General features: G+C 37.7%; 1 protein-coding gene across 1 annotated transcript in view; it reads right to left on the reverse strand.

The window, feature by feature from the left end:
- Positions 1 to 12,079, reverse strand: part of C1H4orf50 (chromosome 1 C4orf50 homolog) — a 29,998-nt gene extending 17,919 nt beyond the window's left edge. The window contains 6 exon segments of the mRNA XM_065665307.1: positions 1,216 to 1,317; positions 2,074 to 4,281; positions 4,662 to 4,786; positions 5,331 to 5,442; positions 9,279 to 9,968; positions 11,942 to 12,079. Of these exon segments, the coding sequence (XP_065521379.1) occupies positions 1,216 to 1,317; positions 2,074 to 4,281; positions 4,662 to 4,786; positions 5,331 to 5,442; positions 9,279 to 9,968; positions 11,942 to 12,079 (3,375 nt within the window).
- Positions 12,080 to 26,772: the final 14,693 nt, after the last annotated feature.

Here is a 26,772-nt window from a genome sequence, read left to right on the forward strand (position 1 = left end):
GAAAAAGGCCCTCAACTTTCCATATGTTCACCTTTACATTTTTCCTAGAATGTATTTTCTCCACTTTACACATTTTCTCTGTATCTATATATCAATAGAACACCTGGCTGCCTGACAGCGAGATCTTTCCTTTATACGATAGATAATTTCTTCCCTCTTCTGAAAGCAAAGGTTTTGCATTCTTTCAAGTAAATTGAGGAAGATGGAATACACAAAAAGATTAGAAAGGACCCAAGGTAAAAAGATTTTTTAAAATAAGCAAAATTTCAAATGACCTCTTCATGTTCAAACTATAAGGTCAGAAGTCCTTACCTAACCATCCGTTATCCAAATCCACCCCTTCATTTTAATTCCTCACCTGGGAAAGCCTTATAAAGCATCTGTCAAAGAACAACCATTTTGTACATTCACTACGTTGAAGTCTACTGCTCTTTTACATATTCAACACACTTGCTACTGCCAGTGTTTTTTCCATCGGGAGTCTGAGCAATGCCTGCTACTGCATGAAACAGCCCCATAAATATACACTTGTCACAAAAGCAATACATTCTGCTTAGACAAGCACAGGGTGGAGATGGTTCAGTGAAATGCAGAAATGTGAAAGCTACTGCATTTGTAAACGCACAACACTGAAAGCTTCCTCAGTTAGTACCAAAACTGCAGATCTATTTTACACAGGCACAGAACTAGCCATCCAAACAAGTTTCCACATAGGTGGTGCTGGACTTCATGTTTACTACAGGGAGGTTGACAGAAGGGGCGGCGTGCATGCTTTGCACCATCACTGGGGACAGTGAGGCCTTTTGACAGTGTCACATTTTACATCATTTTGCTTCTCATTCAAATGCTGCTCGGAATTCAGGTTTCCCATAATCTTCAGTGCTTCTACTGGCTTCTACTCCTCCTTATTCCTTGTGAGGGGGAGGGAAGCAGCCTGCCCAGAGATGGCCGCAGCAGATGGTTTGTTCTGTGTGTCTTTATTAAGCTGAGTGCTTTATTAAGCACTCAGCTTCTGTCAAAGAGTGTTGGAGGAATTCAGCTTCACTTGAAGCTCTGGCCAACCACAAATGATTGTGCAATTCATCACTTAACTGAAGGATCAAAGTGGTACATTTTTGGTTCTGCAAATCAGAGACATCCCTGTTAAATCCTGGCAGAAAGAACAGGCATGTAAGAAAACAAGAAAGAAAACAGATTTACAGAGTGGGAGATTACCTCTTTTTTTGATTTTTCTAATTCCTTTCGCTGTATTTTTAGATCCTCTTTTGCCTTTTCAGCTTGCTCTTTCATCACATTGTAGCTTTCAAACATGCTGCCCTAGATACACAACAGAAAGATGTGACTCCTCTCGCCCATACAGAATGGCACGCAGGTTTTTCCAGAACAACTTATGGTTTCTTCCTGAATTACTAAAAACATTTGCATAAAATCAAGATATTAAAGATGACTATTTCCCTGTTGATTGTTCTCAACTGAAGCAGTAATTCTGTTTTAACAAGAACACAGTAATCTTCATAGAAATTCCTCTAAAGGAAAATCAGACAAGAAACCCACTATAAGTAAAGATCCCCTCTTTAGGCATATGTTTTATAAAAATCAAAATAGTAAAAAAAAAATAATAAATAGACCCTATCAAATAAAAGCTAGTAAGTGAACACGTGCATACTTTTCAGTAAGATGTGATTGGTTTTTCAACCCTGAATATTTCACCATTGTAACAGAAGTTTGTGGATTATTTTGCTCTACCAGAAGCTTTTACTTTTGCAGTAAAATAATAAATTTTTTAAATGCCTGAACAGTGCAATCGTTAAAGTATTATTCTTAACTTTGTAACTTGCTGTATTTATAAATATCACTGCAAAGACCTCAAGTAAAAGGTGCAGAAAAAAACTCAGTATTTTCATTTTGATTTCAAGGATAACTAACTTTATCACCTCAGATCTCCAGCACGTAGAGGCTAAAACATTTTCTAGATTATGAAGTTAATTTAGTTTTGCCCTCTGAATGACATTTATATTTCCCCCTTTCTTTCAGAGATCTTGCTTGATAACATTCCTCACTGTTATTACTTACCTCTTTTCTGGGATAACAGATTGATGGGTCTACAACCAGAACTCCTCCTTCTTCAGTCTGAGTTGCACTGCATGCTGTTTCAACTTTCTTTGGTTTAAGATCACATTGTTGACTTTTTTCTTCTAATCTTATTATCTTTTCTTTTGGTCCCAAACTTTTATCTTTTCTCAGCTCTTCATAGGTGAAACCCAAATGTGACATTAATTCTTTTAATTTCTTATTTTCTAAAATAAAGTCTGCATTTGCTTTCTGAATTTCATCAAGCTGTTCTGAAGTTTCTTTCCTGATTCTGTCTCTTTCTCTTTTCAGTACACAGTTGTCCTCCCGTAAATCAGAAATAGCTTGATAGCAGCTGCTTTTGCACTCTTGAAGTTCTGAAACCAGGGTCCTGTATTTGTCTCGTTCACACTTCACCTCTGCCAAACATCCCAGTAAAGTTTCTTTTTCACTTTCTAAAAGAGATATTCTTTGCAAATAACCCTGTTCCTCTTGGATTAATTCATTATATTTTGCTACATATTTCTCCTTGTCTTGTAATAATTTACCTATTTCTTTGAAGCATCTGCTTCTTTCTTCTTTCAGATCAGAGAGCATCTGGAAATATCTCATTTTCCTTCTATCCATGGATAAAACACTCCTGGGAAGCTTATTTGAGTCTTTTTCAGAATTCTTATTTTTCTTTTCAATACATGAGAGGTTCTTAGAGACGGTTTCAACAATAAATGCTCCTGGGCTTATGGTGTTTTCCTCTGATAAGTTATAACATCTACCAGCAACTTCTTTCTCATTAAGCAAATTTTGGAATGAAACAATGTTAGCTTCATCTATGGCTAACATGTACTGAAAATATGCATCCATCTCCTCTTCCAGTGCATGCATCATCTGAGCATATCTCTCATTCTCCTCTTGTAATATACAGACCTTTTTTGAGTAATTTTGATTCTCTTGCATCAGTAGAAATATCCTCTGAGAACACACAGCCACCACCTTCTCCAGTGCATATATTTTCATGCGATATTCATTACCAGCCTCCAGTGGTGACAGGTGACAGAAACACTGATAAAAATTGCTCCCTATCAGGGACGGTTCGTTTAAGCACACAGCCCTATCCTGCATAGGAGAGAACGTGTTTAGTAGGTACCTCTCTTCCTCTGACCAAAAATATTTCTGAGAGAATGCATACTGCATGTTTTCAGTTGCTATTTTTTGACATGAGAAATTTTTCTTGTTTGGTTTACACAGTTTCAGGGTCTGGTCTTTTTTTTCTTTCAGGCTAATATTTCTGGAAGTATTTGTTTGGTGAGTTGGTTTCTGAGGTTGCTCTGCTTTCTCCTCCATTTTGATTATGTCTTCTCCATTATATACCCTATTCACATCAGAAATGCAGATTTCTGAGAGATTTCCTTGTTCCTCCATTAGTTTAGGGCTCGCTTCAAAATGCTTCTTTAGGTCTTTAAAAGCAACAGATAAATTTTGTATATCCTGTGAGCCACTTAGGCTGTCTTTGGTTTCCATTCCTTGATGCCTAGACCTGATCAATTCAGTTTTACTTAAAACTTCAGAACTTTCCTCAGGAACACAGGTCACCTGTTGTGGCTGGCCTTCCACATTCTCTATTTCTTCTCGTTTAACTCTCCCTCTAGAGATTTTTTGGTGATAATTTCCATCATCAGCATCTTTATCCAGACATTCAGTTTCACCTATGTTTTTTGACAGAATTTGCGTATATTCCCAATGTTTTTCCACATTGTGTTTTGCTAAATATGATGTGAAGATTTCACTCAAAGTGCAAGGCATCCTTCCATGAATAAATGCAAAAACTCTGTCAGAAAATCCTCCTTCTGCAGCAAGGCAGAGGCCATCAGAGCAAAGACTGTTATTTGCCTCACAGAAATCCAAACTCCTCACTTTCTTCACAGTGGTGACAGCCAATATGTGGTAGCTTTCAGGTTCTAGCAAAGTAAGCTGGAGCTTCCTCTTCATCAAAGCTTCAACCATAGAAACAGGAAATGTATCTGCTGATAGGTTTATAGCTTGTTCCTTCAAGAGAGAAAAATTTTCTTCACCTTTTGTTTCTTTATTTGTCTCATCATCAGTTAACTTCTCAGAGCAAGGGGGAAGCAGTCTTGCTGCACAATAACTTGGAATACATCTGGACAAAGTGAAACTATTTTCTAGAATACATGCCCTCTTTGTTCCAAGGGTGACCTGGTAATAGCAAAAGAGGAATGTTTCAAACTCACTCAAAAAATATAAGCTAGGATATATCATTCTATGTTGCTAATCATAATTTATTTTTCACTTCATCCATAAAATTCTTGATTACAGACAGATGAGAGAATTTTTATATAAAGAGTTTTCAAATTATTTAAAGGTATGCAATCAGAGTAATGATAGAAATAATGTACAAAAAAAATCAATAATGTTCTTGGTACACACCTGCATTCATCTTGAATGACATCTTTAGTACCTATAATTTAAAGCTACTTTTATATTCATATAAAACCACCAACTCTTCATTTTATCTCAAAATTCACCGACTCATTGTGCACAAATGCAGCAAGCATAGAGGTAATTTTTCTCCTTACCTGCTCAACCACAGCTAGACCAGCAACTTTCGCAAAGGCACTGGAACTGTGTTCCAAAACTGGTAGAAGTTCTTCCGGTAGTTTGTCCATCTGTTTTAGCCCATCATAGCTGCATCCTTGTGTTTCTGTCGTGGTAAAACACTGGACAAGTGTAATGCCATTCCCAGACAGTTACATAATCAAACCCCAAAGCATCTGACCAGATGTTTTGAACAGAAAAGTATTTTAGTGACAGTATGCTCAAAAATACTATCTTTACCAGAGGCATGTAACACCAGTGATGCAGAGATAGGCACACCATTAAACAAGAAAAAACTGATACCATTTGCCAATATCAGAGCTTTCACATTGTTTGGTCTGAAGTCTGACTGCTGCATAGCATTCCTGAACACTGCACTTCAGCCATGATATGGGAAGTATCCCCTACTTTCTTATCTCTATAGCTTCTTGAAAGGTCTAGGCCTTCTTGAGAAAGCTCATATCTAAATGCTACTATTATTCTGGCAAATGGTTATTGCTTCGCCTTCCCAAGATAGAGTTTCCAGATTAGGTTTTTAGAAGCTCTTGTACCTTTTAAGTCATGCACGCCACGTGAATGAAATAATCTTTGCTGAAATGAAATAATAATTGCACAGAAATGAAAGCAAAAATTCCAGTTTATTTTCATACCAGACTCTTCAGCATGTAGCAGCACAACTGGAGTTTGAGTAGATCTGCTGAGTAAATGCAAACCTGCTCCCCATTTCAGAGTATGCATGTCATCCCGGATTAGATCTCCATTCTTAATGGGAAAAGGAGGAGAAAATTAAAAAACAGATTATAAATATCCAGTGTTTCATAGAATCATACAATAGTTAGGGTTGGAAAGTACCTTAAGATCATCTAGTTCCAAACCCCCTGCCTTGGGCAGGGACACCTCGCACTAAACCATGTCACTCAAGGCTCTGTCCAACCTGGCCTTGAACACCGTCAGGGATGGAGCATTCACAACTTCCTTGGGAAACCCATTCCAGTGCCTCACCACCCTTACAGTAAAGAACTTCCTCCTTATATCCAATCTAAACTTCCCCTGTCTAAGTTTTAACCCATCACCCCCTTGTTCGTGATATGAAAAACAGGAACCTAAATTTCCTTCACTATTTTGCATTCAAAGATCCATTTTTTCATCATTTCATACAATTTTCTCATCCCAGCATCATCTAGTAAATGTTATGGTTTTAAACTTCCCACTGTTTCTGTTGTACTTTACAAAGAGTCAAGTAAAAAAATCTGAGTAATAAGCATGTAATGTGTCAGATCTCAATGGAATAACATCTGAACAAAGACTAAATTACAAGCTCATAAACAAAGAAAAAAAGTCCAGTCAAGTTGGGAATGAGACTAATAGTTCAGTGCCCAGCTACAAGGACAGCAGTTCCTAGGCTGAAAGAACTCAAAGGAGAATAGTTGCTCCAAATAAAATGTTCTTTTCCACTGATAATTTACTTGTATATTTTGTATACTGTTCCTGATATTTATCTTGTCTCCCTGATTGAATCTGGAAATTGTGACAAGCTCTGGTCCAAAGCAGATACCCTTATTGCTTGATACACAGCAGATCACATTTCAGATGCACTGTGCTCATTTCTAGTGAACAAAAGACTCAGACTTGAATTTCTCAACAGAACACATAATCAAGGTGGTAGCCAAAACAACTATGGCACAGAAAACAAGCCAACACATTCACTTCTGTCTTCCTGAACTGTTCCACACTAAATGCTAGTGGAAAACAAATTTGGTCCCTTTGGGGGACACACTCATTCCATTCCTGCTAGTTTGCTTTGATTTTTTTTTTTCCAGATATTTTCTCTTTATTGATATGTGGGTTCTGCAAAAAAAAAAAAAAAAGTTACAGAAAATAATGTCAAGGATACGATGCTTGTGTGCCAGGAACATGACTCTGAAATCAAGACCTCAGCTGTCACATGAAAACTATAGAAAGGTACATGGGTAGGTATTTCATGCTTTTCATTCACAACGCCTTCAGCAGACCCCTAATGTTCACATCTAGAAACTGTCTGATACGTCAAGACACAGCCAGATGGACCCAGGTGCTTCCTCATGCATTTTTCATGCAGGCATAGGCTGCAATTGGAATTGCAGACAGGATCCTTGCAGACAGGATCCTGATACTGAGTTTGGAAATTCAGATTTACAACAAGATTTGAATGACTAAACTCCTAACTGAGGTGCAGTTCACTTCTACAGTACCAAAACAAAACACCTGCTTGGATCTGGTATTATTGTAAGAAGATGAAGTTAACGACTAAGGCTAGTTTTGAGGCATGATTGATATTCCTGGCATTTGAATGACATGGTATTTACTGAGGAATGTCATACCATGTGTATTTCACACGAGCCTGAGAAGCCTGTCTTCATGAATTACCTTTTTCCTGTGAAATAGGCAAATGATCCCATTCAATCTTTTGTTGAAAAATTATATACAAGCAGCTTTCCAGAAAAGTACCTGCATGAAAATCTTGCTTGTTTTGCACGCAATTTCTCATTTTTATAACTGCTGGTGGAGAATGATGAGATCAAATAGGATTTTTCTTGTAACTATTTGGACTTGAATACTACAAGGTGATACAATTAGGAAAGTCTATTTTAATAGATGTTAGTAAAAAACAAGGGGGAAAAAGCAGTCTTCAGTTTTAGAGTACAACACCAGATGTCTCCCTCCTCCTTTTATCATAGTGAATTTTTTTCCCTGCTGTCTCAAGCCATTTTCTACTAGAAAAATCCAAGTGAGTCTGTAGCAGTAGCAAAAGAGGAGAAAAAGACAACCAGAAATGCAGAAGGCACAAGATTTGATATACACAACATCTAAGGAATGCAATCTACTATGCAGCAGACCAAAGTAAACAGGCTTAACACAAATTATGGCTTGTTCATTTATACCAAAGACTGGGCAATTGAGACTTAGTTTGACCTCCTATGACAACAAAGCTGTAAATTAATACTTAGAAAAGAAACAGCTAGAAACCTTTGTGTTGAGGAAAAGATAACCTTTTATTAGGGTACTGCATAAAATGAAAGATATTTGGTCCTGTTTTTTAAGAATTTTTGATTAGTCTCAGGCAATTACTCAGTTGATATCTTACTTTCACACCTTCAAAGAACTCGGTATTTTCTTATTTTCTCAATTTTCTCAAACCAGCAGCAATTCTCCTCTACTTCTTCCCTGGCCCCAGCAGCACTTACTCCTCCTGGTTTTAGCTGTGCAGCCCCCTCAGAGTGCACTTGGCAGCTGTACCTGTTTACAACGCAGTGCAAGTCCCTCTAGAAATATCTGAAAATATTTTCAAACCTTATTCTTTATTTGCCAGAAAAAGTGAACTCTCCAGGGAAAGTAACAGTAGGAGTTGTTCAGGAAAGTATATAAGTAAGCAACAACAGTCAGTCCTTCTGCCACTGTGGGACAGCTATGGAGATGTGGTGAGGCTCAGCTGCTGAGCCCTCCACGAAGGTCACCCACGTGCTGCTGGTTATTGCAGGATGATCTTACCACTCTTCCTCAGTCACACACAGCCAGACTCCTGGAGTGAATGTAGAGCCACTGAAAATCACCATGTTTGCAAAGGTGCATTCAATTTCCTGATTGAAAAGTTTGTTTTTATTTCTTCTAGCTCTTACAGACAAAAGATTCTCTGTACCTTCTTCCAGCTCAGGAGGGACACACGCCCTGATTGTCCTCATATACTAAAGGAGTTTTGTTCATGCCCATTACCTCTTAGTTAGCTGCAGTAAAAATCAAGATTGTTCTTGGGATATCAGACCACAATCTGAATAGAGTGGCTGAGTGTGAGGGCTTAGCTGATTTCGCTTTATTTCACAAAGCCTCAGAATAAAAACACCCTCCACCTCAGTGCATAAAGAATAAAACTTTGTTTGAGTTCTCTCTGTGTAAAGAATTGTTCTTTGTCAGCAAAATGAATTGGCAGAAGCTGAATGCCATATTACAGCATATGCAGAGCTTTCCCATGCAATGCTGGAGCAAAGTGCTTGAAGCAAACAAGTCCTATTCAGTGTATTCAGGGCATATCACAAGCTATGGAACTACAAATTGCTGAATATCTCAACTCACCCCCAGGAATGAATATCGTATGCAGCTTCCCTTGTTTACCACAATCCAGAAAATCTCATAGACAAGATTTATTTTCAGCTGTGATTTTTTTCTTCAGCATTTGGACATGAATAGCATGTGAAAACTCACCCAGCCATATGTGTACTCTTCCACTGAATGGTGTCCACAAAACAAAGGTCTCAGAATTTCTTCAGGGATCTACTTCTAGTGCCAACTGGGACCTTGGCCATGTCACTTGAACACTTTAGGAAGCAAGACTTGTGAAGTTCCCTCAATGTGAACCTAATAAAAGCACTGACGCAATGAAGCTCCAACTACTGATTCCAGTGGATATGACTTAGAGACTGTGAAGTACTAATGCATAAACAGACATAAAGGAAAAAAATGCAGGAAGGAAAAAGCCTCACACTTGCATCTCAAGAATATCTAATGGCAACTGTGATTCTGGATTATATAAAGAGGAAAGTTAATCCTGCCTTATTTTTACTTACCAGGTCAACACTACTGTCTCTATTCTCCAATCTTGTAAGTTGCAAGTCCTTTTCTCTCTTTTTCAACTTCATAATACCTTGATCTTTTAAAGTCCTATTCTCATCCAAAAGTTCTTCCATCTTTTCCTGCAGTTTGATTTCTGATAATTTCAGACTGTACACATGATGGCAAGATTCTTCCAGTTTTCTTCTGAGAAAGTCTTCAGTATCCTGAGAGCACTGGAGTTCCCTCAGCAGATCTGCCTGTTCTCTTCTGTTGCCCTCTTTTTCCCTTAAGAAATCCAGATTTTGCTGCAGTGCTTCGAGGTGGCTTTTCATGTCATGATCCACATTTTCAATGCAAGTTTTCAGTTCCATTATTTCCACATCAGAGTGTTTATAGCCCTGAGTCCCACTGAATGCTGACTCTAGCTTCTGCTGGAGATACTGCACCATTCCCTCTTCTAGCTTGGATAGCAAAAGAGCAACATGGGCACTAAGATCTAGGACTTGCTTTTCCAGCCTAGATACCTCATCCTGAAGGCAACATCCCCTTTCTTTCAGCACTGCTGTTTGTTGTCTCTGCCTTCGTTTGTAGTGTTCAAAATACTCTGACTGGCTTTTTATTTCACCTTCTTTTGTCTTCAGCTGCTCCTGAAGCCAACGTAATTTTTTCTTTTGCTTCTTCTCCAACTTTTCTTGGGTCTCAATCTGTAATTTCAGTGGGTTGTATGGTTAACATCTTAATACTAAATCTCTTATTCTCTTTGTATTAATTTTCCAACAATTATGCCCTGTTTTCTGAAAACTCAGGAATGACATAAGTAGTTTTTTTTAAACCAGTAAAATCCTTCATTTAAAGCAAAATTGACCTACTGTCTTGCCATTTCAGCCATCACTGCAACATCTCCATAAGAAACAAACAAAACACAAAGTCACCCATGTCTACCACTACATAAAATACAGGAAGCTTATAAACACTTTCTTTTACATGTTCTACAGTGAATATTAAATCAGAAGAAACCTTTGAACTGGAATTTATACAACCAGCTGTGAACTATACAACAGATCCTTAACAGATCCAGCAACAGATCCTTAACACTGACAGTGGTGTAGCACCGGGATGTCACAGTTAGAGAAGCTGTGGTTCTGTTAGAGAAAAGAGAACACGTGTTTTCCCAGAGACCTTTGCCCTTCACCGTACCTGTCAGCTCCTTTTATGAACAGATGCCTTTTGAATCAGTTTGACAAAGACTCTGGTATTTTCATTTGTAGCAGAGTGTGTTTTAACACTCTGACATACAGAAGTGAAACTTACCAGTGAAAGACAAGAGGTGGCTTTTATGATTCCCATGCTGCCCTTGTTCTGAGCAGGGTAAGAGCCACCAGTATCATACAGCCATAGCGGCAACTTTGAAGCAAGATGAAGACACCGAGACATTACTGTATTTCTTCAGGGACTTCATTAGGTCATTTTGATCTTTAGTACTATCCTGTTTGAAGGGTTCACCGGCAAGGACAGGATAGAAGGAACAATAGGGTGAAATGTTATGCAAATTCAGGTAGGTGTGGGATACTGCTTTGTTTGGTTGACTGTGGATGGGAATATATGCATGCCTAAGCTTCCTGTGTCTTGAAAAACAGGTTTCACTATTAATTAAAAAAGTAGACTACTGTTCATTCTTCAGAGTCTTGCCACATGGTACAAGAGTCCTGCCAGGGTATTCAGCTTTGCCCTAAAACCTTGGGAAAATAAAAGGCATAAACAGAATCAAAGACATTGTGTTTCACTGTAGATTCTTCCTGAAAAACATCAATTCCTTCTCCACTTTCAGGGATCCATCCAATGAGCTGTGCAAACTAGGTGAAAATAACCACTGTATGTGTTACCAACCAACAGCTGACCTTCCTGGTACAAGAAGCTTATGTGAAGAAGTATGGGCACTTGGGAGAACTGGAGACTTTCCCTTGCAGAGCTGACAATTTCAGAACAGAGGGCATGCGATCAAGCAGTGGGATGTTCTTGGTAATGAATGATGGAGCAGGTCAGTTTGCTCCAGTGAGGGGCACTGCAGAGGAGGGCTTGCACCAGCAGGTCTCTGCAGAGAGGGGGCCCACATGACAGTGCATCACAGGAAAGAAGGTAAAACCCAAAGCAATCTGGGAAACTTGGAAGGGGACACAAGCTAAGCAGGAAGCTTAAAGTGGATGCAAAGCAAGTGGAGCCCGACTTGAAAATGTGTGGGCAATTGAAGGCTCAGATGACAGGCTGAGCAGCTGCATTTTATACAGAAAAGAGGCTGTGATAGTTGTGTTGTGCTGTTGTATTGCATATGGCAGGGAATAAAAAAAAAAGAAAAGCTTTATTATGGGGCTAGAAAGATAAAGTCTGTCCTAGAGAGGAGGAACACACTGAGTGGGGCTCTGGGGAAAAAGAAGGAAGTGGGAGCATATATCTCAAAGATCAAGAGTCTGATCAACAGTCTGTCAAAAGCATTAGAGAAGAGGCAAGTGGGGCCAGAAAGACCAAAAGGTTCTTCTGATTCCTCTGGTTGTACAAAAAGAGAAAGGCTGAGATGATCTATTGCTTAAACTCCAAGAAGTAACTGGAGATGAGATTGACTTATAAATTATTACCCCAAAGAGAAGCTAAACTAGGTTATTTGAAACAATATCCTCCTCACCAAGCTGATCAGGTCCTCCTGAATGTGTTTTAGTTTCTCTTGAAGGCGTACATTTGCATTTTCCACCTGATGCAACTTCACATTTAGTTGATAAGTCATCGCAAGAAGTGCTTTGTGTGATAGCTCCAGCTCTTTCATCCTGTGAGCGAGAATGAAAATCTTTGCTAAGCAAATACGACACAGTAAAGCAGTCATCAGCAGTGCATCAATTTATCTTTATTTTGCCATTTTTCTTCCAGGAACAAAAGAGTAAAATCTTGATCCCTGATAACAAATGCTTCTTTCTCAACAAATCTACTGGGGTTTGCACATTATGCTGGTGACTTTCAAAACCAATAAAGACAGCACCTATGTTCATTCTCTCTCTGCTTGCTTAATGCAAAAACCATATGCAAACACATTCATAAGGCTAATGTTCACTGAAGCTTGGTATGCTGTATGAAGTAACAACTTACCATAAGGACAACCACAACACTTCAGTCTGTACGTGTCCAAACCTGTACTGATGGATAGGATATTTCTAGGTTCATAATTAGCATATTAAAATTTTATGATGAAGGTAAATGTGTTCTAGTGACCAAAGAGAAAACATCTCACTTGAAACGTACTTAACAGTGGGTACTGAAACCTCTAATGCATAACTGTGATGACTTTGTCCACAGAGCTGGATTTTGACAAAATAAAGGCTCATTTCAGCTGTTGCTGTTAAAATGGTAGTGTAAGATAATGTGGTGTGATGTTTGGGGTTCGTCTACACATAAGGAATAACTAAAATAATCTTACAGTAGCAAGCTTCATGTTTTCCTCAAGATTTTCCTTCCCTTTTCAGCCTACACTTTTTTTTCCCCTGTGGCAGATACTAGAGCGTCTCAGAGACACACACACCACCTCCTGTGCCCCTAAGGACTGTGCTGTACTTGATCTTTTTCACTGAACTTCTTTGTTCAACCTTCAATAGTTTCCCACTCAGCTCGACTGCTCATTTCTGTCTTCTAGCTTTGTCTTACTGCCCTCACCTGCCAAAACTTAATCCTCCATCCCAGCACGACAATGCTGCCTTCATTTAAAAATCTCACATAATAACATTTCTGAAGCAACAGGATTAAGATTGAAAAAAACATCATTAAATAAGCATCAATTCATGTATCAAAACAAACCTGATGAGTTCCTCCCCACTGCAGACACTGCATAACCTAATACTGGTGTCAAACAAAACTGGGCCACATATTAGGTCAGCACTCTGCCCTGGCTAGTTACAACTGCTGACTCTGCTTCTCTAACAATTCTGCCTTCCATGTAATTCCTCATCTCATTTGTCTGTGCTTCAGCCACAAGAACTTCAGGCACAGGATTTCTATTGCTTCTACTGAGTACCTGAAATCCCTGAAAATGGGCTTCATACATCCCAGACAAGTTTCAGCTGACCCTTGAACTGTTCTCTCATGCTTTCTTTGTTTTGGTTTTAAATAAATTTCTTCCTGATTTCCCTTTCCCAAATCTTTGTTAAAATAGGCCTGTTCCTAAGAAAGCTTCCATTTCAAAAAAGATTCATTATTATTCTGATAAAAAGCCCATTATTAAAATATTTCTGGCCAAATCCCTTGATGAATCAAAGCAATTCAGAAATTAAATAATTATTTTGAATGCCATTTATATTTTCTGTACTTTTAACTAGGTTTCCTTCAGTGCAGTTGCTGACCAGCTAAACCTTGATCTTATTATTCTAGTCAACTACATAATTAATATTTAATGGCACCTTTAGCTACTGTGTTGATTAACATTAACATACTAAACTCGATGAAGCTTTCTGAAACAACAAGCTTTTGCTTTTTGTAGCTGGATTTGCCTATCCCACATTGGCCTTTTTAGTCATCAGCGCGCTTGTAGTAAGCGTGGGTAAAGCCCTTCCCAAATCTTCATTCGCAAAGTCAAACCATGAAACTAGGTGAAGCTTTCTGAAACAAGAAACTTTTTTTTGCAATGCAAAATTCCAAATTAACTCTTAACTTCAAAGGAAAGGAATATAATATTTAAGGAGAATTTATATTTTATGATTATTTAAGAATGAAATATCCTGAGAAATCTGTCCAGTCATTTACAAGAAGATTTTAGATCATGCTGTAAATCTGAGTTATATTATTAAAACCTCAAATATTGCATTTCTATTCTACCAGCTACACAAAACACTTATGCATCTTATCAAGCACCCTAAAACCCCATTAAGTCTTTCTTTTTTCTGGTTTTGAATGTATCATTTGACAGCCAGTACATGGGGCAGAGTACATTTGTACATTGCATTAATTTTGAATGCAAAAAAACCCAACAAACCCTTTATTTACCTATTTCTTAGGACAGAATCTGATTTCATGTAGTCCTTTAAAACACCTCTCAGTTTTTGCTCTGATTTTTCCAGCTCTTTTATTCTGAGGTCCAAATTTTCTTCTCCAGCGCTGTGTACTTGTTCATCAGGTATGCTTGCATCTTCTAATTCCTGGAAAATCCATGAAGTATCAATTTTAACATTGAAATTCAGGATATCAAATCGTTCATTACTAGGCATTTTAATACAATAACAAAATTCTTGTTTTCTCCCTGATGGAGGATCCATGATGAAACAAACCCAAATTATTAGGTTCTCAACATACTGCAGTCTAAGCACGGAGTAAAAGAGACTAAGCCTCTGATGATCATATGACCAGTCCTTCTCAATTCATAAATAAATAAACACATTTATTATTTATGAAAGAGTCTCATTTCATTATCCCCAGAGTAATGCAGCATGTGTGGAAAGTGTTGCAGTTCACAAAATGAGATTAAATTAGACTAATTCATTAATGAATTAGGCATAAAAGTTTGGAAAAAGGATAATTTTCTACTAAATAGAGGAGTTAATAAAATTGAGAATGTTGACCACAAAATTTCCGCCCCTCCCTTCCCCTCCCCCCCCTCCTTATTTTGGATAAATACCTGATATTTTATTGTTTCAAGACAGAAGATTAAAAAGAATATTTCCTATACAAAAGGCAATCTACATCTATTTCAGAGAAACATTCAGTGTATTTAACTGGTATTTTGGAATTCTAAATTCAATATTTTACTTAAACTTCTCCTTCAGCTCTGACAGGTTATGAAAATATGCCTAAGAGGAACTTTTAAACTTGGTGTTGAGAAGGCAAGTTTGGTTCTTTTCCTTTGCCTCTTTTAACAATAGCTTTACTAGTTCTTCAGCCTGCAGTTCACCTTCATTTACAGAAACTCTCTTAAACAAGTATTGTCCTATAACTGGTATCTGTAAAATGCCTTTGCTTTTGTTATAATTGTATTGATTTGGAATTTTATCTATAATTGTAATTCAGCCACTGAGTTTGGATCTGTTATCCAGGAAATAAAGCAGTTACTGCTTTGGTTTGGTTTATTTCTTTTCTTTTTTTTCCTGCACAAGGACCAAGAGTTAAAAGGGCCAGATGCCTCTTTGTGATCTCTAGGCTTACCAAGCCCAGCCCATTCTCAGGGACCATGCACTTCTGAAACCTGCAGACATAATCATGGGTCTCCTCTGGCCTGTATGATTTCCCGTATCTTTGATTTTCAGCTCTTTGAGACACTAATACTTTGTATTTATTATTTGTAAAGTGAATAGACATCCTACTCCATGACTACGAGCATCCCTGAACACCATTGTAAAAGGAATACGTAATAATAGTGGACAATGTTAATTTGCTTATTAACAGTTTACAGTGGAAGCTAAATTAATGTAATTTTCTATTGCGCCACAGCCTAATACCCAGCTCAAGCTGTAAGAAGTAAAAATAGCTGTATATTTGGCAGAAAGTAGTCAACGGATAAAAGCAGTGAGGGTGGACCCTGCAGTAAATAAATTGACATTTAAAACCATTGCACTGATTTTAACACACATATTTCTAGTACATGTTCTTGCTTGTAAGTACACTTTTATTCTCTGATATAATGAAAGCTAATACAACAGTTTCTGAAGTTAATCTCAGACCTCATGATCTATTAGACTCTATGGCTTCTGATGCTCCATCCAGAAAACTACTGAGTACTTTAACATAAAGCTGGGAAAGCTGTTATGACTAACATCAGAAATGAGAAACTTACTGTTTCCTGCTTTGCTCATACAGCTGTGACAGATGATTTAGAAGCTGTGTCACAGGAAGTGAAATCAGGCCCAGAATCATGCAAAGACTGATTATAGTCAGTTAACACACTGTACTTGTTTCCAGCTCTGTAACAAATACCAATATGCAATGGACTAGTAAAACTCCTAGTTTTCCAAAACTAGAAACCCTGCTAGCTCAGAGTGGAATAAAAACATCATGAATGTAACAGAAAATGGCACTCTAATCAGCCAGTTTCATTGAGAAAATTGTCATATGTGAATCACAATGTGGCACATAAAAAAATGAGCAAACTAAACTGCACATACCTTTTCCTGGCTCTGCAGTGCGCTTACCGTTGTAGCCACACGCTCTGACCATCCCATGTTGGTGCTTATAGTTTCGTTTCCAAAGCAGTGATGAACAAACTTATATCTGTGAGAAGAAAAGAGCATTTCTTTGCCAAGTGAATCACATTTTCCAATTTCTGTTCCTTCATCAGCATCTGATTTGGTTATCTCAAGCTCTGTTTATCTCCAGTCATGGTCCTTTCTCTTCAGACTAATGCCCAAACTCTTCCTTTTGAAGTGAAGACCTAATTTTTTTTGCATTCTGTCATCACACTGCTAAATGCTTTAAATAAAACATGAAAAATCTCTGTTTGAAAACACATTCTGTAAATGTTTGTTCTTTTGAACAATACATTGTGGGCAACACGTTCCTTTAGGGATCGACTCTCCAAACTCTTGTATGATCCTTGTTTCCAGTTTAAATTGTGCTTTGTACCAGGAAATAGGGTTATTCAGACTCTCGCACGAGCCACAGTTTGCTGCATCTGACTGAATTAATCTTGTGGAGTGCCTCAACTACTTCTGCAGGTAAATGGTCTTGACTGGTGCTTCTTTGTGAAGAGTACATCTAGAAATGATCTGAGAAAACTAGCTTCTTTTGAGGCTGATTCCTGCAGCTTCAAGAGTGAGATATTCAGTTGCTGTGACAAATCTTTTCCTCAGCTTGCTTTGTGCTGCCTTGGTATTTGCCTTGTTATTTTTTTCAATCATAATTTCTACTTTATGTGATATATTATCATAACCATCTTATCCCACTCCATGTTCATGCTGGAGTTCTGTGTGTCCATGGGGGCAGAATTGTTTCTCTGTAGCTTTCTGTGTAGCCCTTTAAACACACAGATCATTTTCAAGAAAATGTGAGCGAGGAGAAAGTTATCTTTTCTTATTGTGCTCTTTGTATTTTCAGCTTGCTTCAACATTCCAGAAATAATTCAAATTATCTATTTCTTCCTAATGCCTTTCCAGCTCTGAAATAACGATTTGCTTTACCTCTCTTTGAAAGATAAGCTTCAACCTTTCGAATCTCCCGACCATTCTCCATCTTAAACAACTCTTTTCAACTTTCATTTTTTCAGTCTGTGCTTCGCCCCAGTTTTTTTTTCCAGTTCAGGTGGTCTTTGTTTATCCACTCCATTTGCTGGTTGAGGTTGTGCCGTTTTTGCTTCCTGGTGACTAATGTCAACATTCTTTTGTTTCACCTGGGACAATGCCATGATTTCCAAATATTCCTTTCCAACTATTTCTCTGCTTAAATCATTCGTCTACGCACCTCTTCCTTCAAGCCGCTCTTTCTTCTTGAAGAGATAACTGAGCACAGTGCATCATGCATTCCTTTTTACTAATCTCTCAGGTGATCTCAGGATCTTCCATTCTCCCAGTGCTATCTTTACAAGTTATTGCCTTAATTTTCAAGAAACATTAAAATAATCATTTCTCCCACACAGTTCTTACCCACTGCAAAGTTTCCTTACTGCAATTGTCCATCTTGACTTTCTCCAAAACCCACCTCTTCTCTGCCTGTTGATTTCCAGTGTATGAATTTAACATGAATTTTACCACCGCAGGGTTGTAAATTTCTATTTGTTTCCATCTTTGAACAGTTTTTTCCCCTGTCAGCTATTTACTATAGAGAACTTATTGTCAAACACTTAGCTTTTTCATATAGATTTTAAAAATGAGATTCTGTGTTTCCTGGGTGAAATGCAAACCACGTTTGTTGAAAGCATGCAGTATGGAGACGAAAATCTCAGTACTGTAAGAAAACCATTTGGCAGATAACAGTTCACACAGCAGCCAGTAATTGCACTTGTATTTTTTCCAGTGTTTGATTGGTGTGAGAGCGTAAATTCTGTTTAGACTTTTTTTTTCAGTGTTTACGGTGTGCTGGTCCTTATTTGATTCGCAAATCATTCCAGCTTGAAGCTATACCTTTAAAGAATCTCTAATTCTAAATTCAAATGTTTTGCAGCTTCAAGTATTATGCAAACTGTTTTAAGAAAAAAATGCATCAATTTAAAGCTGCTCAATAAATATTTTCTGTATTTTTGCAAGTGGACTCAGCTGTTCACTCCATAGGGTCTTTTAGTAGCCTGTATACAAAACAAAAAACAGAAAACTGAAACAACAAAGAAAAGAAAAAGTCTGATGAACTTTAGATAGAAAACATTAACATAGAAATAAGTGTTGATATCCAGCCCTAAATTTACAGACACCACGATCTCTTTCTAAAAGTTTTTTATTAGCTTCAAAGTAAGAAGAATCAAAACTGCTATCAGTAAATCACCTGGTTTGCCTTGAAATAATGAACAGTGTTCCAGAATTCAACTAGAGTTAAGTCTCTTAAAATAGGCTTTGCTGTGACACATTAATCAGAGACACATTCATCTCTGGCAAAATGAATTATAGGAAATTACCTTCTACATTAGCACCACAATACAACATGCACTCCCAGAAATATGAGAGTTGAGTAGCTATGTGGCTACACAGTCATTACCGCTGTGCTATTGCCTCAAAATTCTTGTCGCGAACCTTGAATTTAACTGCCTAAATGGCCGCTGTTAACAGGAAGAATAGCAGCTTATATCAACAGAACATATCTTCTGGAGACTAACTATACTTGGAAATTTTTATTTTTGTTTTATTTTCCTCACTAAAGCAGACCCATAATACTATCAGCTATATCAGCACAAAAGCCTATAGATCAGGCCTAAGCTGTGAATTCTTTTTATTTCAAAGTATTTTAAATGGAATTTGATAAATGCTGGTGTTCTCACTAAGTTTATAAGGCGTCTCTAAACTTGGCCAATACACTTTTTACAGTATTTAAAATCAAAAATATTCATCCAGATTTTAGCACCTCTAACTGGGATTGGAGTAAAATATCTTGATGAAAAGGAGTCACTTGTCTGGGGAGTTTAACATTACTCTTCCAAAGTTATATCCGTCATTTCTAATCTCCACAGAACAGAAAATTCCAGTCAGACTGTGCTAAGGTGAATAGGGCACCACAAGGCTTCTCTCTTCTTCAAATGCATCTCTACAAGCATGTGTTCAATTTTTGAAAAAATGAAGAAAATTTCAAAAAGGAATGCTCAAAATGCAGTTAAAAATATTGCTGAATTTCAAGGATTTTTCAACACTCATCTAGCAACCAAAAGCTATTGCACATGTAACTAAACATTAATACCCTTGGATTACATCCCACTCATCTGCATCTACCATCATTTTATTGCAAAATATGAAATGCATGCAGCAACACTAGTACTGAATGACCAGAGCTAGTTCCCAAGACCATCTACAGAAGGATGATAAATTAATGGCCTGGGATCTGAATAAAACCCCAAAAGAGACGATGATAATACAGGTCTGATTTCTCAAAAGTGCTTGCGATCTGGGCAGAAAAAAATACTGTTTCAAGCATAATGTATGCTAAATAGAATAGCTTTTCTTGGTAATTATTGTCATCGCACTTCTTATCATATAGGACTTGATTGCAGTTTCAAAGGAGTCAATTAACCATATTTTCTACTATAAAGAGATTCCATGATCATAATTCACAGCCGATTCCAAAGGAAAAAAAACACTTTGAAAAACTGAAAAGGTAAAAACCTTTAGGTTTTTTTAAAAAAAGGTATTTTCAGTTTTAAACAAACCAACCAAAACATCAACAGCAACAACAGAAACACTGTTTAAATATTCAATAGTTTTAAACCATAGTTTAACCCTGTAACAGTTAGGTTGCTGAGTTACGATCCTTACTGAAAGGCAGTGTGGAGCTTGCATTGCTTCAGGGAAGAGGGTAGTGTCTGAAGGGAAAGACATGGAGGTTTCTTATCCTTACTTCTCCATGTTGCACAGGCACAGGGAGAGTCGATCACACTGCAACCTTCACAATGCCTTATAAGAGGGGAATCAGGTTATTATTTCCTAATCTATGTCATGGCTTCAAGGATCTTGAAGAAGTGAAATGAACCCCTCCTATTTTGCATGTGTGGGGATGCTTACAGGGCTACTAAAAAGCAAAACTGAAAACCAGACTGTTCACCACCTCTCCGTCTGGCCTGACAGAAGGTAGGGTCCTACAGCAATATCTGAATTGTTAGAAAAAATATACCTGCCCTACAGAACTGAAGAGTACCCACTGTAGTTAGGGCAGTCAGTATCTTACAATGCAAAATCTTTTCTCATTGAAAACCCAGTGACTTTCTGCAGAAGTCTAGAAAGGTAACTGGAGGCATCCAAGTTGGATTTTATAGGTGATTTTTCCTCTCTGTGCAAGCAAGCACAACCAATACACCCTCCCCCATAGTTTCAGGGTCTTATGAAGATAATTCTGAAAACATGGTAAAATCTAAGAATTAAACACTGAGTACAAAGAAACATATAGAATACCAACCACACGTCTTGGCTCAGTTGTGTCATCAAGGCCACAGAATGAATGCTAGTGAAAAAAACAAAAAAAGGAACAAAAACTATAACATAAGATCAAAAGAAAATGAGGAGAAAAAGAAAAGAAAGAAAGATGTAAGATATGTAATATGAAATCCAGCGACATTACAGCAGTTAGTCTTACATTAATTGAGTTGATCTAAAAGAGAGATACAGTATACTGATCTTACTCTAAAGATGGGTAAAGGGGTATAAAATTCAGTATTTGAAGGCAGATTTATGAAAGGTAACATTTGTTGATCATGTAACTTCAGAATTAGTAGGTTTGGCTTTGTAACTCAGTTAAGGAAGTACTTGTAATTACACACCTGAAAGCTTTCCTGACTTACCAAACTAAGAGCACAAACAAAATGCAACTTGTAAGGCAGAGAATCAGTTATGAGAAAATCATGATGTGTTTAAACAGCACTTGTTCCTCATGTATCAAATAGTAAACTGAGATTTTTACATTATTCTTTTGTAAAGCCTTTTAGAAGCAGGGCTGGTTGCTGAAGTATCTATAGGGTAAAAATAGCCATCCTTATAGTTATTTCACTGAATTTTATATAAAACTTAAAAATAGAACCCATTCCTAAAGGAAAATAAAAAACCATACTCATAACACAGTAACTCTGAGCAGTGCATTGCCCTTAGCTATAACCAGCAATGAGGCTGAGCTATAAATACTGCCATTCCTTCAAAAGCATAAGACTTCTCTCCACAAGAAATTATTGTGCTCAGTGTCAGCGGCATGTAGGTGTCGGTTTGCACCTACTGACATATTAAACCTTCAGAAGAACAATGAAGAAGTATACCATTCATTAATACACTGGCAACACAATCTTCCTTCGGGCAATCAAATTCAGAATGGGATTTAACCCCAAGGAAAAAAAATATCAAATGTAATACAGATAGAAAGAAGCTCTCCACCCATCCAGGAGCTGAAGGTTAATAGAAAATGATGAAGCTATTTGGAAGTCTCCTGTGAGTGTAACATTAAGGCAAAGAGAATGTTAATCATTTTAACTCATTACTAGCTATCTGCTAAGCTTGTGATTAAGCTGTTTCTTTTCCAATACTTTTCTTTCTCCATTCAACTGATGAGCCAGCACAGATAATGCTAACTTCCATTTTCAAAATTAGCAGTCTGTCTAATCCACTACTTACTCTGTAAACTGTAATGGCAATGAATTAAGGGCTTACATTCTGGCAAAAGCAACATCTAGAGATTTTGATATTTTAGGATAGGTGGGTAAATACTAATATTTGCAATAACTAACATGTAAAGCTGTCATTTATCCCTCAAGGTTTCTCCGCTTTGAGGAGTTAACTGTGGCATCTTAGACATCACTGGCTGTTAGGCAGGAACAGCTTCACACATAGAAGTGAATCGAGGCAGAAAATGGCAAAGGCAGTAAAAGAACCCTTTAAGAGTTGGATACTAGCTATGTTTCTCTGCTAGTGGAAACAGGAATCACTGCCTTCCCAATGAACGCAGGCAGACTAGCCCCAGCCAGGGACTAGGTGGCATGGTGTAAAGCGTCAGTTAGCAAGAGCAGCAGAGAGCCCAGCTTTTCGTAGCTATTTTCCTGGCTCTTCCACAAACCCAGCTGGATATCACAGCTCAAAAAGTTCAGGATGAGGTACAGCAGAGGAGAGACAGCTACTATGGGAGCAGAAGGGGCCAAGGAAGCTGCTGAGGGAATTGGAGTAGATACTAGAGGTGATATATCCCAGAGGGTGACACAGGGACGACTGCAGCAATTCTGAGAACAAATGAAGGGACAGTGAGATTAGTGAAGGATGAGGAAGAAACCACTAACTTCTGCATTTAGCCCAACAGCAGGTTCATGTAGGATTAAGTACCCCTCTGTACCACAGAAAATGAACTGGAGATCCTGTGACTCACCTTGCGATCTAAGCACTGGTTTATAAAAAGCAGCGTAACTAAAACACTTTGCTAGGGCTTAGAGAAAGCCCCATCGTGAGCCCATGCCCTGCAGAACAGCCTAAACTCCACAGACCTGGGAATCACTTGAGCCCACAGTCCAGGAACGTTGTGCCATCTCTTGCTTGGGACCACAGTGACCCAAATACGTTTGCCGTCTTAAGCCTCAATCAGAGCTTCTTCAAAAGAGGAGAAATATAATAATATACCCTGGGTCCAGGGTATAAATTTGGAATTAATTCATTTCTATCTTAAAGAAATATTTTTTGTTTGTGGTGTCTGTCCCATGCACCACATTAACTTTGTTTTAGTTTTCAGTACTTGCAAGTTTTGCAAAGTAATATTATCAGAAGAACAGGACAAGTGTTCAAGGCCAGATTGGACAGGGCCTTGACCAAACTGGTTTAGTGTGTTGTGTCCCTGGCCATGGAAGGGGAGTTGTAACTAGGGGATTTTAAGGTCCTTTTTCAACCTTAACCATTCTATGATTATATCACATGGGGACAAATATTTATGTTGTATTTGATCTAAAACACAGCAAATCCTCCCTTTTCTAGTCTAGTTCAGACCTTTTTGTTCCTTTCTGCACTTGGTAGAAAACCCAGATAACAACTAATTTGAGCAGATTAGGGACAGAGCTTCATTTCATGCAGCAATAACTTAAAGCCAGAATTTATCTTCTTTTAAAACAGATTTCCTGTTATTAATTGCTATTAACATCAATGCAACAGAAAAGAGTAAATTAGTATGGAAAAGAAAATGAATTGGCATTGCCCAGACATTTATTTACCTTTTCCTCAATTTCTTTGAGTTGCCTTTTCTGGAGTTCTATTTTATCTTCTAGTTCTCGAATTCGCTGGAACAGAAAAAGTAAAATAGACATAATTATACCTAATTTGAAAAGTATATGAATCAAAAAGATAAGAAATAGATTAAAAATTAAGAGAGCAAATGCCCATTAATATAATGCTTCATTTACAGTTATGTTTAAGCAGGTCCATGGCAGGATTGTGCCATGTTTCCATGAAACCATGGCATTTTAAACAAGCTGCACATTCAGAACGTCATGTTTACCACCAGGAAGTCTACTCATCAGCACTCATTAATCATAATTTTAACATTTACATTCAGACAGTACCAATTAGCACCAAAATTCTTAGAAGTACATTAATCCCTGCAAATGCCAGAAGTTTTCTGCTTACCTAGACAGTCAGCAGATTCTACTATTACATTTCATTTCCATTCTTTATTTTCTTTTCCCATAAAAAGTAACTATGCTTCTAGCATAGTTACACTATACAATATGATTATGCTGGATGATTTTCAGTTCATCACAATGACATCAACCAGAGGTTCAGTTACATGATTTTACCAGGGCCACCTCCCTTCTACATGAAGAAGATGCATTTTATTACACTTTTAGTATATTGTGCTTATTATAGGTAAAATACATTAATAAATACGGTTTTTAATAGGTAGAAACCTGAAACCTCCTACTAACAGCCACTGGGAATCAAGGAGCAACTTCATACTAACAGCTTTTCTTAGTATTAACTGCCTGACCCCTGCCTGGCCTACAGTGGTAAAGGTTAACAGGTCCTGAACTTTGAACGAAAAATTGTCATCTACTCTAGTCTCTATGCACAGGGCAATAAAATTATTGTAGCAGCTGCTGCATCACTCCCAAATTATTACTTATCATTTTATTACTCCAAAATTTATTTCAACAAGAGTATTTCTTTCAAAATAACACTCAATCATTACTCATAAGCCTGTGCGATCAACTGATGTTGATTACCTGCATTCAGTTCAAAGATCTTAAATAGTAGGAAATGCCCATAGTAACACAGAAAAGCTGCAGCAAGGCAGAGCTGATCCAATGACCATATTGCTTTTGAGAACCACATAGTTTGGTGTGAAAATTGCAAATCTAAACTGGAGATAGATACCCCAAAGATGGGGTACATCAAACCCTGCAGTTCACTTGGCCTAGGGTATACTACCCCCCATACAAATACTTCAAACAGGTCACAAGCAATAGCTTTGTTATTTTTACTGCTATTTCAAAACCAAAGATTTTGCTTAAATGACTGGTTTGAATATCATACAGTCACGAAAAGTCAATCAAAACCTCCACTGTATCATTCTGCAAAATTATTCTCCAGATAATACAAAAGCACAAAGCAGATTGCCCTCCTGTGACACCAGTGCACACAGCTTTGCTGAGAGTAACAAATGCCCCAAGCACAGCTGTATTAATTTCACTTTTTCTCTATTAATGTTTGAATTGATTTATACTTCATCTACTCCCTGCTCAAACCAAATCTCTCTCTCAACTGAACATCTTCACATACTGTATGTATCAGAATATTACAGTCACAGTAAAACGTCATGGGATGAGAAGCAGGCAGCTGTAATCACCTCTGAGATCTCCAGTCCATCAGGTTATACTCCTGTTTCTCTCCCACTCATTTCAGTTACGTTGATTCCTACTTACAACCACATCCCAGATCTGAGTGACAGACTACAATTGCCTGGGGGTCCTGCTATGCTCTGTGATAAAATTTGGCCATGGTGAAATAAGTAGAGAGAAACAATACTTTGAAACTCCATTTTCCCCTTCAGGATTTATCATGCGAGATAGTTTTTCAATATTTACTGAAAACTCACCTCCAGAAAAAAAAGGAAAATAAAAAAGTCCCTAACCATCTGGTGGCTTTCTCACCTCAGGGTTTACAACAAAAGTTCTTTAGTTCTTTTATAAAAGAACATCTTAATTAGGATAAGACAGCATTTTTCAGATTAGGGAATTCTGTTAATTAAGTAAAATTTCAGATATTATTACTCCCTTGTGAGTTGTTAAGCTTTTCACAAGATTCCTGCTGTTCAGCTATTCTCTCCAGCTATTCAGAATAGTTCTAAAACCCCAAAAGGCTGAGGCTTCTGTTTTCAAATTCCCACCCATAAACCATTATAACTGTTTAACTTGGTGGGATAAAAGAGAATTGTTTTAGGAAACTGTTTGAAGATGAAGAAATACATACTTTCTTAATCATCAGCATAAGTACAAAGACAACCTAGCATTTGAAAGGGAATATACATAGGGTTGAATTTCTTACCAGTGAAAAATCTACAGAAAATCCTCAAAACAACTAGTTTATACCAGTAAGGAGGATATATAGAGGGTGGATATAGCCAGTAGGGCAGTTATATATATATATATATATATATATATATATATGTGTGTGTGTGTGTGTGTGTGTGTGTCTGTATGTGCGTGTACATGTAGACCTATTCCAGACTTGCCATCTAAGGATAGCACATTAAAATCAGGTGACCAGTGTTTAAACAGCTAGTACTCCCCTTATATGAGTGGGAATCACAATGACAGAAGACTTAAGCTGCAAATAAGCAAGGTTTTGTAACCAAATTTACTACAGACATTAAGAGTTCAAACCTAGACAGGTCACAATCTGTTCTAAACCGCAACTGCTGGAATTTTCCATCAGGTATCAAAGATTGGAGTTTACTTCTAGTTGTTTACTTGATTTCCTCTGCAATATTGTAGGGAGGATTATCCAGGAAGATGAAGTGATCTTAACTATTCCCACCAACACCCTCTGATTGCACAGGGTCAGAACTGGAAGGTTACCAGCTTAGATCAGCTATTTATATATCCTGAAAAATCTGACTTAACTGATTTATTTTCATTTAACCACAGAGATTGCCTTAAAATATAAATGTACATATGCAATATACTGGCAGGAAGGAAAAAAAAAAAGCAGATTTACACCTGCATATAGTGTTTAACAGAAAAAGAATTATTTTCCTCCATTGTACCTAGCTACTTTTACAGCATTGTGGTGAGGCACTGGAATAGGGTCAGGAAGCCAAGAATGCTCCATCCCTGGCAGTGTTCAAGGCCAGGTTGGACAGAGCCTTGGGGGACATGGTCTAGTGTGAGGTGTCCCTGCCCATGGTAGTGGG

The sequence above is a fragment of the Lathamus discolor genome, chromosome 1 (genome assembly GCF_037157495.1).
Source record: "Lathamus discolor isolate bLatDis1 chromosome 1, bLatDis1.hap1, whole genome shotgun sequence".
NCBI lineage: Eukaryota > Metazoa > Chordata > Aves > Psittaciformes > Psittacidae > Lathamus > Lathamus discolor.